General features: G+C 38.1%; 1 protein-coding gene across 1 annotated transcript in view; it reads right to left on the minus strand.

Annotated features, from left to right (window-relative positions):
- Positions 1–20,242, minus strand: part of fstl5 (follistatin-like 5) — a 343,175-nt gene that overhangs the window by 57,734 nt on the left and 265,199 nt on the right. Inside the window, 2 exon segments of the mRNA XM_056472163.1 lie at positions 12,167–12,301; positions 19,904–20,065. Coding sequence (XP_056328138.1) covers positions 12,167–12,301; positions 19,904–20,065 — 297 coding nt within the window.

Below are 20,242 nucleotides of genomic sequence, written 5' to 3' on the forward strand. Positions count from 1 at the left end.
ACGTTACACAATAAGTGCTATTCAAAAGTAGTCTAGCGCACCTTCTAGCCTTGTCGGCACCAATAGCCTAGTGGTTAGTGTGTCGACACATAGCACCAAGGTGCTCACGGCGACCGATTTCCAGCTCAAGGTCCTTTGTCGATGCTTCTTCTATCTCAGCTCCCCACACTTTCCTGTCTGTAAAATCTCCACTGTCCTATCCCAATAAAGGTAAAACCCCCCAAAAAAATAATTATTCAAAAAATCTAGGCTTGAGCACTGTCACGTCTAAAAAACTAGCCTAGAATGCCTTCTGCTGTTAAAAACTAACCTAGAGCACCATCACCTGTTAAAAACTAGCCTAGAGCGTGTTCTACTGTTAAAATTTTGCATAGAGCACTGTCTGCTGTTAAAATCTAGCCTAGTGCGCCATTTGTTGTTAAGAACTAGCCTACAGCACATCAATTTTCAATTCAATTCACCTTTATTTGTATAGCGCTTATACAATGTAGATTTTGTCAAAGCAGCTTCACATAAAAGGTCATAGTAAAGTGGAACAGTGTAGTTCAGTTTGTAGTGTTTAAGTTCAGTTCAGTTTAGCTCAGTTCAGTGTGGTTCATCTGCTGCTGTTAAAAACTATAGCATAGAGCGCCTTCTGCTGTTAAAAAACTAGCCTAGAGCACAATGTGCTGTTAAAAACCAGCCTTGAGCACCGTCTGCTGTTAAAAAATAGCTAAGAGCACCTTTTGCTGTTAAAAAGTAGCATAGAGCGCTGTCTGGTGTTAAAAATTAGCATAGAGCGCTGTCTGCTGTTAAAATTTTGCCTAGTGCGCCAACTGCTGTTAAAAACTAGCCTACAGCATATCATCTGTTGTTAAAAAACTAGCATAGAGCGCTGTCTATTATTTTCAGCTAAAAACTAGTCTAGAGCACAATGTGCTGTTAAAAATCAGTCTTGAGCACCGTCTGCTTTAAAAAAAGTAGCATAGAGCGCTGTATGATGTTAAAAACTAGCCGAGTGCATCATTTGCTCTGAAAAACTAGCCTACAGTGCATTATTTGCTGTCAAAAACTAGCCTACAGTGCCTTCTGTTGTTAAAAACTAGCCTACAGTGCATCATTTGCTGTCAAAAACTAGCCTACAGTGCCTTCTGCTGTTAAAAACTAGCCTAGAGGACATTATTTGGTGTTAAAAACTAGTGTAAAATGCCATCTGCTGTTAAAAACTAGCTTAGAATGCGTCATTTGTTTTTAAAAACCAGACTACAGCATATTATCTGCTGTTAAAAACTAGCATAGAGCGTCTTCTGCTGTTAAAAGCTAGCCTAGAGTGCATCGTTTGCTGTTAGAAACTAGCCTACAGTCCTAATTTGCAATTAAAAGCTAGCATAGAGTGCCTTCTGCTGTTAAAAACTAGCTTAGAGTGCATCATTTGCTGTTAAAAACTAGCCTACAGCGCATAATTAATATTAGCCTAGAACGCCATCTGCTGTTAAAATCTAGCATAGGGCATTTTCTGCTGTTAAAAACTAGCCTAGAGTGCTGTCTGCTGTTAAAAAAGAGCCTACAGCGCCATCGTCAGATTGGTAGACACACAATACACATATAAAAAACAAAGTTTGTTTTTGAGGAATCAAAGCACCAACTTATATGTTGTGATTGTGACTAGTCCGCTGGTTGACGAGGAAACGTAAGTATTTTACGTTTTGTCAGTTTAGTAGCTAATTTGTACAAACTTGTGCGAGTTCAGTCGTACGAAATTGTACGATTGTAAAAAGGAGGCGTAGCACCTAACCCCAACCATCATTGGGGAATGAGCAAATCGTACTATATTGTACGAATTAGATTGTACAAATTCATACGAATTAGCCACTTAATCAAAAGTTACGAATTGCTGTGAGATTGTGTTGGTTAATGCAGACTTTCAATCCATCATCTGTCGAGACTAAGTCACATGATCTTTTTGTTGCGTATCAACCTATTAATTTGATAAAGGTGTTTTCATTGTACTTCACTGCACACATTTTTTTATGCGCATCCTCCCATTTGCATCCAACATTTTTTAATGCAATATTACAAAACGCATGGATGAAAACATAACTAATGGCGATCTCAAGTAGATCTCATATATTATATAGAGAACATTTTTCATTTGCATGTGAGTTACTCAGCAACAAGGACAAATTCATTACCCACCAGTGAAGCGGCATGTTAAAGGCTCGCTGATATCAATAAAAAGTGATTTTAAATGTAGTTGGAAATGTATTTGCCGGGCTGCTGCGCTCTGTGGAGGCAGGGAGCCGTGTATCATCCCAGGCTTATGAGTTCAGACCTGCCGTTCCAGGACTAATGTTAGAGGAAATCCCAGCTGACAGTGCAGGATTGTTCCTCTCATTCACAATGAAAGCAATAGCACAGACTATCAAATCCAACCATTTAACCTGCTTTCAAAACAAAAGACGAAGCAGAACTGCTCTTGACACTCACTAATGTATTAAAAGAACAGTTCACCCAAATGAAACGATTGGCTCATCTTTGCGTAGATCAAAACCTGCATGACTTTCTTTCTTTTTTTTTAATGCATGCTTTTTCTATGCAATTATTAATGTAATAAACAGGGGCTAAAACATTTAGGTATGCAATATTAACATAAAGTAACCATTAAGCTGTACATTTTATAGCTTTTTGTGAATGTGAAGGACGTTAAAAAAGATGAAGCAAGTTTTAAAAAATCAAAACGCATGATAAATGTTGCTGTCTCCAAAAAGAAAAGTAATTCTAAATTCCCAAGGCCAAAGAAATCTATGATTCCAGTTAAAGCTGTGGTAAAATAAAACTTTTTTCTTTTTGAGAATTTGATTCTGCATTTATTTTGAGAATTTGTAAATTCATTCATTCATTCATTCATTTTCTTTTTAGCTTAGTCCTTTTATTAATCTGGGGTTGCCACAGCGGAATGAACTGCCAACTTATCCAGCATATGTTTTACGCAGCAGATGCCCTTCCAGCTGCAACCTATCATTGGGAAACATCCATACACACTCATTCACACACATACACTACGGACAATTTAGCTTACCCAATTCACCTATAGTTGCATCTAATTCATCTATACCGCATGTCTTTGGACTTGTGGGGGAAACCGGAGCACCCGGAGGAAACCCACGCGAACACGGGCAGACTATGCAAACTCCACACAGTAACGCCAACTGACAACGTTGTGCCCAAACACACATTAAAATTGTAAAGGATTAGTGCTGACAACTGACAACAAGTTCATATGCCTTAAACCAGGTTACCAGCTGCTGATAAAGGCTCAAACCAGTGACCTTCTTGCTGTGAGGCAAACGTGCTACCCACTGCGCCACCGTGCATCCCTATATCAACATTCTCTCCTGAGTTGATCTGGAGTTTAGGTTTTAACAGCATATGGTGCTGTAAATGCTTTACAAACAGCTGCCCTTGCTTGCATTCACTTCCATATAAATACCACCAGAACCTAAAATAATCATTAATGTTGTTAGAAAAGGTTTTAGCGAATTACAAGAGTGTTCATTGTGAGCTGTTTTTACATTTATATCATGACATTAAAACTATGATGAACACACAAGCATTCGTCCTTGTGAGCATTTGAGTGTACTGTTAAAAACTAGCCTAGAGCAATGACTGCTGTTAAAAACTAGCCTATAGCACCATCTGCTGTTAAAAACTAGCCTAGATGGTCAGTCTGCTGCTAAAAACTAGCCTAGAGCACCTTCTGCTGTGAAAATCAAAAATAGAGTGCCATCTGCTGTTAAAAACTAGCCTAGAGTGCCTATCTGCTGTGAAAATGAAAAATAGAGTGTCATCTGCTGGTAAAAACTAGCTTAGAGCGCTGTCAGTAGTTAAAAAGTAGCCTAGAGCACTGTCTGATGTGAAAACTAGACTAGAATGTCCGTCTGCTATTAAAAAAACTAGCCTAGAGCGCTGTCTGATGTAAAAAAATAGCCTAGAGCATTGTCAGCTGTTAAAAACTAGTCTAGAGTGCCGTCTGCTGTTAAAAACTAGCCTAGAGTGCCATCTGCTGTTAAAAACTTGCCTACAGCACCGCCTGCTGTTAAAAACTAGCCTAGAGCGCTGTTTGCTGTAAAAAAACTAGCCTAGAGCACCGCCTGCTGTTAAAAACTAGCATAGAATGCCATCTGCTGTTAAAAACTAGCCTAGAGTGCCGTCTGCTGTTAAAAACTAGCCTAGAGCGCCGTCTGCTGTAAAAAACTAGTCTAGAGTGCAATATGCTGTTAAACTAGCCTACAGCACTGTCTGCATGACAGAGCATTGTCTGATGTTAAAAACTAGCCTAGAGCAGCATTTGCTGCTAAAAACTAGCATAGAGCGCCATCTGCTGTAAAAAAAACTATTCTAGAGTGCCGTCTGATGTTAAAAACTACTTAAACACTAGCCTAGAGCGTCGTCTGTTGTTAAAAACTAGCCTAGAGTGCTGTCTGCTATTAAAAACTAGCCTAGAGCACTATCTGCTGTTAAAAACTAGCCTACAGCGCTATCTGCAGTTAAAAACCAGCCTACAGTGCCATCTGCTGTTAAAAACTAGCCTAGAGTGCCATCTGCTGTTAAAAACTAGCCTAGAGCGCCGTTTGCTGTAAAAAACGAGCCCAGATCACCGCCAGCTGTTAAAAACTAGCCTGGAGTGTGGTCTGCTGTTAAAAACTAGAATAGAGTGCCACCTGCTGTTAAAAAATGACCATATAGAGTGCTGTTGGCTGTAAAAAAACTAGCATAGAGTGCTGCTGAAAAAAACTAGCCTAGAGCACCACCTGCTGTTAAAACGTAGCCTAGCACGTGCTGTCTACTGTTAAAAAGGCCTAGAGCACAGTCTACTGTCAAAAACTTGAGTTGATCTGAATATTTGAAAACCTCAAAATCCGATGTAGACTTATTTTTGCCAAAGCTTTAACACCAGTCTTCTCAGACAAAGCAATGTGAGCTTTGTTTCAAATTGGCCTTTCATTTGCTGACCAAGGTCAACCTCTGCATTGACCCTCAAACTGTATAGCTGTAGATGAATAGAGTTTGATTCGAAATGTTTGATTCGACAATTACAACAAAATTGTTATTGTTCATATCACTGTGTTAAAAGTGCTGAAGCAATGATCTGAAATATAGTATTGGGTGTTTGACCAATCACAACAGACTAGGCCAATCATCTGACCAATGAGAGCAGAGCTGACTCTCGGACGGGAGAGAATTACAAAGACCAACCATTTCAGACACTCAAAGAATAGAGCGGAAGCTGCAGTGGATATTATGAGAAAATTAAAGTGTCTTTGACCTTGGATGGATGCAAACCTATTGTAGAAGACCTCCAAAACAAAATGAGAATCCTCTAAAATAGCATAATAGGGGAACTTTAACGCATTGTAAAAGTGGTCCAAATTACTCGCAAAAGCTATATCAATTTTTATTTACTAGGGCACAATTGATGCCCTAGATCTCCTTGGTAAATTCTTGAGTTGATCTGAATAGTTTTTTCTCCATTAAACAGGGTCTTCTAAATTGACTTTAATTTGAGCGTGCAAATAAATTACATGCTTAATTCTCAACTTATTGTTTATTACTATTATTGCTATTATTACAATAATTTTATCCAAAATAAAGCTGAAATAAAGATGCAAATTAGAAATGTTACTTTGGGTAATTCAATTAAATAAAAACTACAGTGATTAAAATATTTATTAATATTATAATACTATTTAATAATTCAAAAAAGGATGTTTTGGTGGAGGACAACATTCAAGTTTTGATCAGTTTCTCTAAAACAACAACAAGATATAGCTGACTTTTTCCAGCCCAAAAGCTGTTCAAAATCTGCCCAATGCACATAAAATCTGCACAAAATATTAGATTAATATTTTATTTTATTTACATTTATATAAATAAAAAAATTAGCATGGTTACTTTAACTGTCATATTTTTAATCATACAGCAACCAACAATAGTAACATTACAGCAAAGGTAGATCACATCGAAACACTGCGCCCCCTCTCACCCACACACTGCACTTGTTGTGTAGACTACACCAGGGTTTTTCAAACTTTTAGGACACACGCCCCCCCAAGTTTGTCCAATTTCACTGACCCCCTCCCCCAGGCACCCCTCCCTTGAGCCAAAATTATAATGCATGTGCAAACATCATTCACATATAACTTGCTGCATTTAAAGTGCGTAGAATTAATTACATTGAAACATAAATACATAGCGTAAATGATTCAGTGTGATGGCTGAGTCTGTTTCTGTGAGGATTTCTGACACAACTAACCGCAAATCATCTTCCGCTGTCAATAAGCATGAGCCATAGCATACTTGCTTTTGATGTACGTACATACAGAGTCAAACATTGGGTATGTTTACATGGGCAACAATACTTTAATACGATTTTAATGATTAGGACAATACTCTGATTAAGAGTCACCATGTAAACAACGATTTTTGATTACTTTAATCCGACTAAAGTCATAACTGAACTAAACAGAAATGGAATTAAGACGTGGAGTGTGCATACACTAGTGGCATTATTGAAGTAAACACCGCGATCAAACTATTACCGTCATGTAGGACTTTTCACCACACACGCACAGCACACACACACACACACACACACACACACACACACACACACACACATCATGAAATGCTGAAGTTTTTTTTCTTTCCATTCGAGGTGTGGTATCAATGAAAACAACACTCTTCCACCAGTTCTTCATATTCACGGCAAATACCCCAGTTTGTCACAGGGGCATGAATGAAATGGTCATGAGTGAAAGTTAAACTGCTGAACTGCAGTTAAAGTCACCCAAAATTACATGAGACTCATGAATTCAGACAGGAAAAGTGAATAGCCTGGTGACACAACATTCAAATAGCGCTTCACGTAATTATATTGTTGTCTTATTCAGATTAAGGCAAATAACTATTGATGTAAACGTAGTCAGTAGTGTCTTCAAAGTAAGTGAAAGATCCAGATGGGCATCCTGCTGATTTGATTCAGAAGGGCAATTTTTTATCAGACGGCTCACCGGTTTGACTTTTTATTCATTCACCGTCATTAGTTTTAAAAAGCACCCGGTCCATTTTATTTGTATATATTTTACTGGAATGCAATAACTCTACAGGTGCCTGATAGTTAGCTGTGGAGCTAACGTTAATTATATTATTCCCTCTAGTGAACGCATAAAAATTGTCATCATAATTGACTCGAGTGCACACCTCAATGTCTCGCACCCCACTTAATAGGTGTTTGAAAACCCCTGGACTAAACTACCTATTAGAGTATGTTTTACTTTCGAAAATGCGGTATAAATTTGTCCCTTTTGGTGTTTTAAATTCTTTTGAACAAATTTAGGTTCTGCTTGTCAATCAGGGTGTTTTCACACTAGCACTTTTGGACCTGCACCTGGGTTCGTGTGACGTCAGAGTATGGTACGTTTAGCTGGTGTGTGTGGTGTCTTCTGAATTCGAGTGTGCACCCATAAATCGTACCCGAGTCCGGCTGAAAGAGGTGGTCTAACGTATGGTTTACGCGAACTCTGGTCAGGTCCACTTCTGGTATGAATGCAATCGTACCAAATAACGGCAGTGAACCGCCAACAGTACAACAAAATGTTGTCTTCATTCGTGTGTATGTGTGTCTGTGTATCACGTACTGTACCTTGGTGACAAGCGGGACTGAGCCAGGCCAATTAACGTGATAATGTCTGCTTGTCTCCTCCAAAAACAGCTTCTGCAGACATCGCGTGATGCTTTGAACGTTTTTAATATTTTTGCGGCAGATAGATGCCAGTCGCTTTCTGTATGTTCAAAACCAAAAGATTCGGTAAAAGCAGAATGACCGTGATTGGCGCTTTACTTTCATGTCCGTCACCCAGCAACAGCGGTAAACACGACAGCAGCTCGATGACGCAAATGTACCGGGGTTCCGAAAGAAAAAAGATGGTGTGAACACAAACCAGCTGAGAAGGTGGCAAGGGGGGGGCAATCGAACTTGGGTTCGGACCCTCAGACAACACTTCTACGTTTGTTCTTGCTGTGAATTGCAGAAAAAAAATGATCAATAAAAGTGTTATGAATTAACCGCTGTGAGTTTAACTGCAGGCACTGCAGAATGCGTGTGCACGCGAAAGGGAATCAGATTTTGAAACAATTTTCATTCACCTCCTCCTGCGGGTAGGCCCAGGCAGTTTGCATTGATCACTATTAATTGAATGGAGTAGGAGCACACAGTTATAATTTAATAAATAATTTACATAAACAATTTACATTTTAAAACTGCCCAAATTTTGTCAACCCACCTAATGCCATTTTTTACCCGTACAAAACTGCCCAATCTGGCAACACTGACTGAAATATATCACAAAAAATTATTTTTGTTACTGTTATTTTAAAAAAATATGTATATTAAAAAATAATAATTCACTTAATGATGTGATATAGTGTGATATTACTTGATATAATTACAACTATAGCTTATAAAAACAGCGTTTCCATCAAACGAGTCGAAGTGAACAAAATCGTCACTTCCTGATTATCTGGCACCAAAAATTAAATTTGCTGCGATAAGAGAAGCTGCGTGAATCTTTTCTTCATTTAATAAATGACCTGCGCCTCAAAAGGCAATCCTGACGCAGTGAAAGTTAGGACGATTCTAAGGGCCCATACATTTAGGCCCCAGAGACATAATTATGGGCCCGCAATACACCCCCCCTATCCCCCCCCCCCCCCCCCCGCAACAACCCCCACTGCCCTACCACTACCCACAGCCCCCCACCACCCCCTCAGAGGGCCCGTGGCGGCCAGCGGCATCCTTGGCTTAGCATAAAACCAGACTAATGAAACAGCTTCTTTATATTATGCAAGTATTTTGTTCTTCATCTAATGAATGCTAGGGGGAAAATATTTGTTTGTCATGAGAATCAGCTTCTTAAAAAAATAAATTAAAAAAATATTGATAAAACCTACAATCTTGCTTAAAGACACATGCAACTTCTCCTGTAAGCTTAAAGCGATCTTGGAGTATATCATATAGATGAGTATGTTGTTTCTGACAGCTAATATGGGCAGTGTTAACTAACCCCATGTTACAACACTGACTAGTCATCTATATTTGTTAACGCAACTATTTTCTTTCTCACATTAATGCTGCAGGCAAAAATATGATTTTCTGATATGCAGATCATTTGCAGATGCTAAATTAACCCCTGAAAAGATATGATAGGCCTATATAAAGTAATATATACTGTATTTTAATAGGACAAAAAGAATTATATGTTCCAGACATATAGTGCACCAATTGAATAACTTGGCCCCCCTCTGTAAACTTGGCCCCTGCCTTTAACATTTCCTAGATCCGCCACTGATAAAATCAACTGACACAATGCTAAAATAGCTATTACAATATCACAACAATACAATATGGTAAAACGATAAATATTGCACACCTTTAACACAGAGGTCATGCTTAAAGAGCTGAACAGACTGAGTGTGAGCTGATCTACAGCCAGTTTTAATCCGACAGCTGGAGCAGTTCATATGTCAGAGCACAGATCAAAGGGTCTGCATGAACTGACTCCAGAACAGTGCACTGAGCAGCAGTGAATCTGAGAAAACAGATCATCCTTTATGTATGCAGTGAAAACACAGAGAGCCGAGGACCTGTGAGGAAACCCTGCCCTTCTGTTTGCATGGTGCACAGCTCGGTCACGTCTCACCAAACTGCAATATCCAGACCTCTGAACTCTGTCTGAGGGCTACATTTCCCAAGACCTCCACAAAACTATTGGAGAAAATATGACCAATGACTGCGAGGTGACCTGTTCTCCTGCACACTTCACTGCCCGCAACTTATGTAGGTAATTGTGTTAAAACTTTAAAGAGAGTGCTTGGAAACTTACAGCTTTTCTGGATTTATGGTTACTGGATGTGTTTAAAGGGATGGTCCACTACGATATCATATTTATAATTTTAGTTGATGTTTAATGTAGCTGTGTGAACATAAACAACATCTCTGAATGTAAGATGGGAAAGGGAGCATTGGCTTTTACAGAGTTCGCTTAGCAAAGACTACAAAAAAATACATCCGGGTTAATGAGATCACAAACCCTTCAGGTTACATGCATACACACTGTGCAGTGAAGGGGCGTGGCCAGAGGTGCTGCAATGTTATATCAGAGAGAGCTAAAATGACATCCAAACGTTGCTATTTCCACAGAGCTACATCTGTTTCTGTATTTGGGCTTCTAATGGCTCGTTTCCACTGACTGGTACAGTACGGTACGGTTCGGGTCGGTACGGGTCACCTTTCCACTACGCTTGCGTTTCCACTACCAAGGGTACCCTTTTGGTGGGTGTGGTGTATGACAGAAATTTTCAGTCGACGTCATTCTCGCTCGAGGAAATGTCTACAATAAAGCTGTACAGGTCGCTCACATATCATATGAGAAGCACTTCTCACAAAACAGATGCTTTACACACATAAATACTTGTGTAGAAATGTTTATTACTGACTTTTCTATGAACATGAGTTGATTATACAAAATATACATAATGTACATATGTACATAATATAACAAGCTAAAATTTTTGTTGAATGCACTGCATTCTGCTTACTGTGGAAGGCAGGGATTTTGCAGCTTCTCCACGCATGTTACACACACACACACACAAACAGAGTGCGTACGAAAGAGAGCAGATAGTGGAGGTGAAAAAGACAAAACACGAACCCACTGACTCGTGTTTAGAAACTACAGTCAGTTAGGACAAACAAGTCATGATGGACTTGGTTTCAAAGCCACAGTCTTCAGCTCTGGAGTGAGAACATTTTGGCTTTAACCCGAATGAGAAAGGAGAGTCCGCTAATGTGAATGAGCCATTATGTCGAATTTGTTAAAAAAACGCAACACAACTAACCTTAAATTACACCTAAAACTACACAACCCTACCCATTTTTAAACATGGGAACAACAACTGCAGTTGGCACTGCAGAGAGGTCTTCCAGACAGTTAACTGTAACAGATGTATTTGCCTTCCAGTGAAAATATAAATGTGACAGTGCGAAATGGCACACACTCACAGACAGGTACCACTACATAGCTAAAGAGATGCAGACGTTAAACACGCTATGAAAACCAGCATTTAAAAAAAACATGCTGCAAACATTTAACAAACAGTGCCGTCCTGGAATCTGCCTGATTATTAAAAAAATGCTGCCTGAGATGCATTAAATGTCTACTTTTGACCTGCACTTTTTTGTTTACATCTACTATTGATTATTACTTATTAGTTTTAAGATATTTTTTTTTATCATGTTTCAATTTCAAACCTAAATATTCTAAATATTCCTAAAAACAAAATGTTCTTTAATACTGTGTACCTGAATTCTTACAATATTATGTTGTAAAAATGGATCGCAATGGCTTTTCTATTCTAGATTGTGTTTGAAAACACTATTGAGTGGGTTAAGGGAAGGGGATGGGTGGGTCAGTTGATATCAAGCTGATACACCTAGGACAAACTGGGCTGCTTCTCTCATGAACACATGCAAGAAGGATGTTGAGATTGCCAGAAATGTACATAGCGGCCTCTGGTGGATTTACAAGAAATGGCATGTATTAGAAAACACTGTCAAAAATGTAAAGTCAGCCTCTAGTGGGTTTGTGAAAACAAAAACTGTAAGCACATGTATACCAGGGCATATATTTCCCGGTTCTCAAATATGTAGCCCGGGGAATGTATTTCCAATGAAACTAGGTAGTTTAAAATACAGTATTTAATGATCCATTAACTGAAATAATTGGTTACAATTTAATATTTGAAATTAAAGACAACAGAGACAGCTAATAATATAATTCTGACAGGCCTTTATAAGGAACTTTAAAATGTTACTAAGAAATCTCAATCTTTTTTCTCTCTCTCTCTACAATGGACTACACTGAGCTGTAAAATGGCTTACGAACATGAAATATCAGGCCACCGGGACTCATCTTCCATTATTTCATCTTCTTCAGCTTCTATTATTATCTAAAGGAACCTGGCATTTATGAACTATTAATGTTCAGGCTGATAAATCATGCAATGAAACAGGGAAAGTGGAGCTCTATTGTGAGGGCAGAGAGGTCGTCACATCATGACTTATACATACGTGTTTTGCGAGCAGAGTCCTCCACGAATAAAGAAGAGATGTCCTCGTCCACACCGGCCTCATTGCGGGCGATGCAGGTATAAGCGCCAGTGTCCTCAAAGTGGACATTACTGATGTGAACCTCGCTCCCGTTTGCTGGAACACACACAGAAACGCACAAAATAAATACAATAATAAGACCTAAATAAAATAAATGAATAAATAAATCCTGAGAATTACGCATTGGTAAAATTTCATGCCATCAACTGCAGGCATTTCAAGAGTTCACACTTAGCTGATGATTGATAATAAAGCGTATTTGGCATGCTGTCCCGGGAGAGAGCCCTGAGCTCAGAATATCCTTGAGCCCGGGGCTCCCTCCCATTTAAAGGGCGAGAGGAGAGTTTGAGCTCAGGTGGGTCTCGAGAACTCCCCTACTTGTGAACTGCTGAGATTTATCTGACTAAGAGTTGCTTCAGAGTTGCTTTAGGATGCTATTTGAAGTAGTCAATTTACTTATGGTGTATGTTTTTTGGACGGTAGAACCATGGAAACCAGAGAAAACCCACGCGAAACATGGGGAGAACATGCAAACTCCGCACAGAAACGCCGACTGACCCAGAGAGGGTCAAACCAGCTGCGTTCTTGCTGTGAGGCAACAGTGCTACCCACTGGGCCACCGTGCCACCCTATTAGAGAAGGGGAGGAGTAGGGGTGGAAGGGGAGATTCTTCAAGACGAAGATGACTGGAGTAGAACGCTCTGGTAATTTATAATGTGTCAGTATTCATCTAATTGGTGCAAATATGCGGAGCTAATGCGGTACCAGTTGTGTTCAATCATGAGCGTGGATCCTCTCGAAATTAGTTTATAAATAAACCACACTTAATGGGAAAGTTTACCCAAAAACCCAAACATACTCATCATTTATTTTCCATCTATTTGATTTAAACCTGTTTCATTCTTCAGTTGAACACAAAGGAAGATTAAAAAAAGTCTAAAAAAAAAGTATATAGATATATATATACACTACCTGACAAAAGTCTTGTCGTCTATCCAAGTTTTAGAAACAACCAATAGTTGTTCTAGTTGATCATTTGGTATCAGAAGTGGCTTATATGAAAGGCGAAGACCTCTAGATTACACTCATTTTACCAAAACAAAATATGATCATACCTTGATTTTTTTTTATTATTATTTAATTAGGAAAGTAAGGTCTGACTAAAGTCTTGTCACTTAACAGAAATAATGTCCAGTACAGAATATAAAGTCATGGTGCAGTGGAAGCAGAATGAATACTGTGTCTGACTCTCATGAGCTTGGAGGACTGCATCCATACATCTCTGCAATGATTCGAATCACTTATTAATAAAGTCATCTGGAATGGCAAAGAAAGCGTTCTTCCAGAACTCTCAGAGTTCATCAAGATTCTTTGGATTTGTTTTCAATGCCTCCTCTTCATCTTTCCCCAGATATGCTCAAATAAGGTTCATGTCTGGTAACTGGGCTGGCCAATCCTGGAGCACCTTGAGCTTCTTTGCTTTTAGGAACTTTGATGTAGAGGCTGAAGTATGAGAAGGAGCGCTAACCTGCTGAAGAATTTGCCCTCTCCTGTGGTTTGAATTGTAATGGGCAGCACAACTGTCTTGATACCTCAGGCTGTTGATGTTGCCATCCACTCTGCAGATCTCTCGCATGCCCACATACTGAATGTAACCCCAAACCATGATTTTTCCTTTACCAAACTTGACTAATTTCTCTGAGAATCTTGGGTCCATGCGGGCTCCAGTAGTTCTTCTGCAGTATTTGTGATGATTGGGATGCAGTTCAACAGATGATTCATCTGAAAAATCTACCTTCTGCCACTTTTCCAAATGATCAACTAGAAGTCAAGTTATTATTTGTTGCTCTTACTACTGGGATCGACAACAAGAGTTTTGTCAGGTAGTGTATAGACTGAAGCACATATTTTCTGTGTTGGACAAAACAGCAATTTCTTTTTCTGTGTTTTTGACTTTTAAACACACCATATATTCAACCAAATGATTACAAAACCTCTGTGTCAAGTACTTTTCTGACCTAAAATAAACGAAAACGTAGAATATGCCATAAATAATTATTTTAGTTAAGTTAAGATGCAAAAACCTCTAAGTGCCATCTGAAATTTTATTCTAATATTAGCATTTTTCTCAAGCTTCTATGTCTTGATTCAGTAATTTTACCTTTAGGGCAAAGAATAGGTTATTTTAACCGATTTTAACATGAAATAACTGAACATAAAACATAAGAGAAAAATTCTCATTGTAGAAGAAAATTCCAGATGGCACTTATAGGATTTTGCATCTGAACCCTTCAATTAGTCAATAAAGCACCGTTCACTGAAACACACACTTAAAAATGAAAAACAGAAGTAAACTTTTCCTCCATCAGCTCCTGTAAATCACTCATGACAAGAACAACTCCATTTCTGTAAGTTCTTCTAATGGGATCGTGTCTGATAACGGTGAAACATTTATAGTGTTCTCAAGTTGTCATGTTAGCTTTAGTCTGAACAGCGGAGTTTGGAGGAACGTTTGTTGATGAGAGGCCCCACAGGGGGGATTGTGGGATTGAGGAAAGATCTAGATCTAGATCATGACAAACACGTCAATCACTGCTACAGTGCAACCGGCAGGCATCTCCACTATATAAAGCTTCTGCAGATTGACAAGATCAACGTCTGCTTGGGTAAAGATGTGGGTTTTTCAGTGTGAAATCAGATGCTGTGAAGACTTTCATCCAGAATAGAAAGCTATACTAATGTCAGAGTTGGGAATCCCATTCATTCTCATTTAGAACAGATTGGGTATTAGAAAACGGTTATTAATATTGGAAAATGTCTTTTTAATTGGCCATCTATCAGTTGTTTAGAACGTTAATAAAACACATTGTTCATTTGTCAATATTTAATAATAGAAAATAATAATAAAAATGTCCACATCTGGTGTTTTTTGTTGTTGTTCTTAAATAATATAATAATAAAGTAGAGGAACTATGATGTCACCTTGTAGGCTAATCGGCTGCTAACATAAAACTGGTTCCCTCTATAAAATCCCTATAAGATTTTCCCAAAGGCTTTTCGAAGATTGCAAATAATAAGCTCTGTGTTCAAACACACTTAAACGTTCTGTCCAGCCGGATAATCCTCAAACAAAAATACAACTTTGAGCACTTTTGGATCTTAAATGCAAACGCAAGAATTGAAAAGCTAACATTAGGCTATAAACGGACTACAGTGTCTTCGGTACGCTCGCCTGTAACGTCAGCACCACCCTGCTACAGACCCTGCAACTACAAACTTTTCAAGCGTATTTTTAGAAATATGGTCCATGACAAAGAGTTAATCTCTCTGTTTATTATATTATAATGCACGCTATATATTATAAACAAATAAATACGCAAAAACACATAGACCTACAGGGTCTACGTGCCTTTTGGATAGTTTTTTTCCATGGGAAATACATTTTGTTTTGCTTTACGGTTGTTGTAAAAGTTTTAAAACTGTATGTATAAAAGTGCCTACATAGTATTATCATAAGACATATTTAAATAAGTGTATCGCTCGCGTGTGTACAGCCTGCTTACCTTAGTAACAGATGACAGAAATGAGGCATTAGGGACAACTATATCAAATGCCTGCAAGTTCCATCATGGACACAGAACAACATTCAATATTCCTTTTTTTGCCATGAAGTACAGCGAAAAGCAGCCCACACACTAACATGTGCTATACATTTTAAGGAGGAGTGTAAATATTGCAGTTATGACAGAGTTAAATGTGTTCAGATGAAGAATAAAATGATGAAAAATCAGTTGATCACGTTAAAATGACAGTTAATATGTGTGTATTTTTACACATTTATTCACATGTTTGCATTACTGAGAGCCGGAAAGAGACATGCTGCACTGGTAAGCAGTATCCCCATAATATCGTTTAATTAAAATAAAGGATCAACAAATTAATCTGTCTTGGCAGTCTTTACAAGTAAAGCATTGTCTACACACAATATGAATTCCCAATTAGAAAATCACTACAAACTATAAAATACTATTCATGAAAATACTTAAATAACAGAGAAATCCAAATGCCCAACGCAAGCGAGCTGCGCTTCAGACCAGATCAGCTCAATGGCGTATAATGTCCCCGACAGCGCCTGTAGTCCCACTTAGCAACTTGATAGCAACCGTCTTTTTAAAGAAGCGTAACCGATTTAAAAAATCAAGAGTGGGATGTAAAGGATGTGTTTTATGTCATGGAATAAAACGTGAAAGTATCTCGAGGTTTGTGTTAGCCACGGACCTTATTTAAGCGATTTAACCAAAATCCTATTGAATAACCCACTGACTTTGGGACAAGGGAACCGGAACTGCTAAAATGCTAACTCGCTTCCGGGTTTTTGCATACAAATTGACGTCATAGTTCTCCACTCTATAAATCCTTACATTTACATAGCGCTTTTCCGGACACTCAAAGTGCTTTACACATTTTTTAGGAGGGGAATCTCCCCATCCACCACCAGTGTGCAGCATCCACCTGGATAATGCGACAGCAGCCATATTGTGCCAGACTGTACACCAGCTGATTGGTAGGGAGGAGAAAGAGTAATGAAGCCAATTATGATTTGGGGATGTTTAGGAGGCCACGATGGACAGAGAATAGCAACAAATTGGGCCAGGATGCCGGGTTGAATGCCTACTCTTCTCAAAGGACATCCTGGGATTTTTAATGAATACAGAGAGTCAAGACCTTGGTTTAATGACGCTCACTGAGGAGAATAGAGTCTCCATCACTATACTGGGGCGTTAACCTCCAAAATTGGAAATGAAAGCTTCAGCGAAGTCTACCAGGAAGACCAATCAAAATCTTTCTACATGAATTGTGCTGAATTGTAATAGTTATATGATTTAGACAAGTCATTGTTTGTGAAACTAAAGTGTGAATGTAATTTTATTATTGTTTACACACAGTAGTCAGAATTATTAGCCCCCCTTTTAATTTTTTATTCTTTTTTAAATATTTTCCAAAATGATGTTTAACAGAGCAAGGAAATGTTCACAGTATGTCTGATAATATTTTTTCTACTGGAGAAAGTCTTATTTCTTTTATTTCGACTAGAATAAAATCAGTTTTTAATTAAAAAAATAAACATTTTAAGGTTAAAATTATTAGCCCCTTTTATATTTTTTTCAATAGTCTACAGAGCAAACCATCGTTATACAATAACTTGCCTAATTACCCTAACCTGCCTAGTTAACTTAATTAACCAAGTAAAGCCTTTAAATGTCACTTTAAGCTGTATAGAAGTGTCTTAAAAAATATCTAGTCAAATATTATTTACTGTCATCATGACAAAGATAAAATAATTCAGTTATTAAAAATGAGTTATTAAAACTATTATGTTTAGAAATGTGCTGAAAAAAACTTCTCTCTGTTAAACAGAAACTGGGGAAAAAATAAACAGCGGGGCTAATAATTCAGGTTGGCTAATAATTCTGACTTCAACTGTATATGTAACTTATTTTATCTATTTTTAGTATGGAAAGCTCTGCTGTGACATGTGAATTTCCCTTTGGGATTAATAAAGTCTAACAAAACAAACAAATAATTCTACGTCATTCTTCCTAATTATCAATTCAATCAATAATAATCAAGCGAGCTATATAAATAAGCCGTCTAAACAATTTATTTTGCTGTTAATAGGTGACGTATCTGAAGTTCCCTCCATCCTTCCCACCACCACCAGGTTGGGCCCCGTTCTCACTGGGGGCTGGCTCCGCCCTGCCTTCATCTTATTTGCCAGCTCTTCACGAGACCTGATTCATCGATGGGGCTTATGCCAAAGGACTATACACAAAGGACAGTAACCAAAATTGCAATGTTTTATGCTTTCTCAATACATGTTAAAACGTTGATCCGCCTCCTGAGTCTTTCTAGTAAAACAATTTTTGCCTCTAAAAAGTCAAGTTTTTAATTAAAACTAATAATTACTTTTTATTAAAAATATTACAGAAATATGTCTATACATACCATTTTTCTTATCTAATTTAATTATCTCATTGTTTGGCAGTATCATTTAATTTTTCCTCTCAAATGTCTATTTTTAAAAATAAGTAAATATCCTTTAATGCAGCTGTTAAGCACCAGAAGCACAATGGGTTTCAATAATTTCTAAGTTTCATTTGAGAATACCAAGAGCTGTTTATGAGCGCTGCTTTTTCATATTTCAGCAACGATTTTTAAAAAACCCATAAGGTCTTGTATACCAATATTTTCACCATCTGAGATTTCATTATGGAGATAAAATCATTTTTGCTTATATCATTCGGTAAGGATTTCTTATAGAACATTTAGAAAAATATATAGAGCATTTAGACAAATTATAGAAATAATATTTTAGCCATCTGAGATTTCATTATGGAGATAAAGGTAAAGTCATTCATTCATTTTTCGGCTTAGTCACTTTATTACAGTGTTTCCCAACCATGTTCCTGAAGGTACACCAACAGTACACATTTTCAACCTCTCCCTAATCAAACACACCTAAATCAACTCAGCAGAACATTAGAAAAGAACCCAAAACCTGACACGAATTGGTCAGATAAGGGAGACATACAAAATATGTACTGTTGGTGTGACTCCAGGAACAGGGTTGGGAAACACTGCTTTATTAATCCGGGGTCGCCACAGCAGAATGAACGACCAACTTATTCAGCATACCAAATCTAACCCAACACGGGGAGAGCATGCAAACTCCACACAGAAATGCTAACTGAGCCAGCCGAGGCTCGAACCAGCGACCTTCTTGCTGTGAGGCGACAGTGCTAACCACTGCACCACCATGCTGCCAAAGGTAAAGTCATTTTCAAAATGCTTATAGAGCATTTAAAAAAATATATAGAGCATTTAGACAAATTATAGAAATAATATTTTAACCATCTGAGATTTCATTATGGAGATAATGGTAAAGTTGTTTTCGATATTATTATTTGGTAATAATTTTTTATAGAACATTTGAAACTGTGATAACAAGTACTGTACAGAAGAACATACTACACAATCAGTCATAGTAAAAGCTTGTATCCTCAAAGGTATAGTGAGCAACAGAGGTGTCTTCACGTCATGCCGAAATTACCGTAATTATAAGATTCCAGCAAGTAAAAAGCTTCCACGTCTGAGCAGAACTCATAATTACAATTTACAGACTGGGAATTTGCAGAGTCCTCCGACTTGTGACCTTTGCAGACTGATTTAGGTGTAAATAACATTGCTAAAGAAATGCATAATCTTGAGTGCAAAGATGTGCACGCCTCTGAACTGAAAGTCAAATGTTGTCATTGAAATTACGATAATTACGGTATGGGAATAAATGCCGCATTTGTGTCTCTGCTATTAGTGTTCAATTCAATTCAGGTTTATTTATATAGCGCTTTTCACTAAAATTATTATTTCAAAGCAGCTATACGCCTACAAAAGGTGCACATTATTGCATTTTAAAATCAAAAACTGAAAAATTGAGGTTATTATTTACCATAACTTTATTAGTTACTAATAACTATAACTAATTAACCAACGAATAGCTTTTATCAGTTAAAGTTATCACATATAGTAGTTAACTATAATAGTGCATAGTTAACCTGCAGTTATATCTGTGATGTTTATGTGTACATGTTCGATGAAGCTTATTTGTGTATAAAGTGTTGTCAGGTGATGTGTTTGTACCTTGAAGTGTGAGCTGTTTGGAGAGTTTAGTGGTGATGTCCATGCCGTTCTTCAGCCAGGACAGCTGTGGGTCAGGGATGCCCTCTGCGTAGCATCGCAGACTGGCTGTGACGCCCGGCTCACGTGCCTGGCTCTCTGGGTAGACACGGATAACAGGAGGCACTGTCGGAAAAAAACAGAGGGAAAAGGGGGGAATAACACTAGTAATGTAGCTTTTAGCGGTAGTTCTAGCAGGAAGACCTAATGTCAGGTCACTCATCACAATCCGTTCCGACCAATTGTCACGAGACACAAGGCATACCTAATGCCTCGTCACTCATTACACTTAGTTCCAACCAA

The sequence above is a fragment of the Danio aesculapii genome, chromosome 14 (assembly GCF_903798145.1).
Source record: "Danio aesculapii chromosome 14, fDanAes4.1, whole genome shotgun sequence".
NCBI classification, from domain to species: Eukaryota; Metazoa; Chordata; class Actinopteri; order Cypriniformes; family Danionidae; genus Danio; species Danio aesculapii.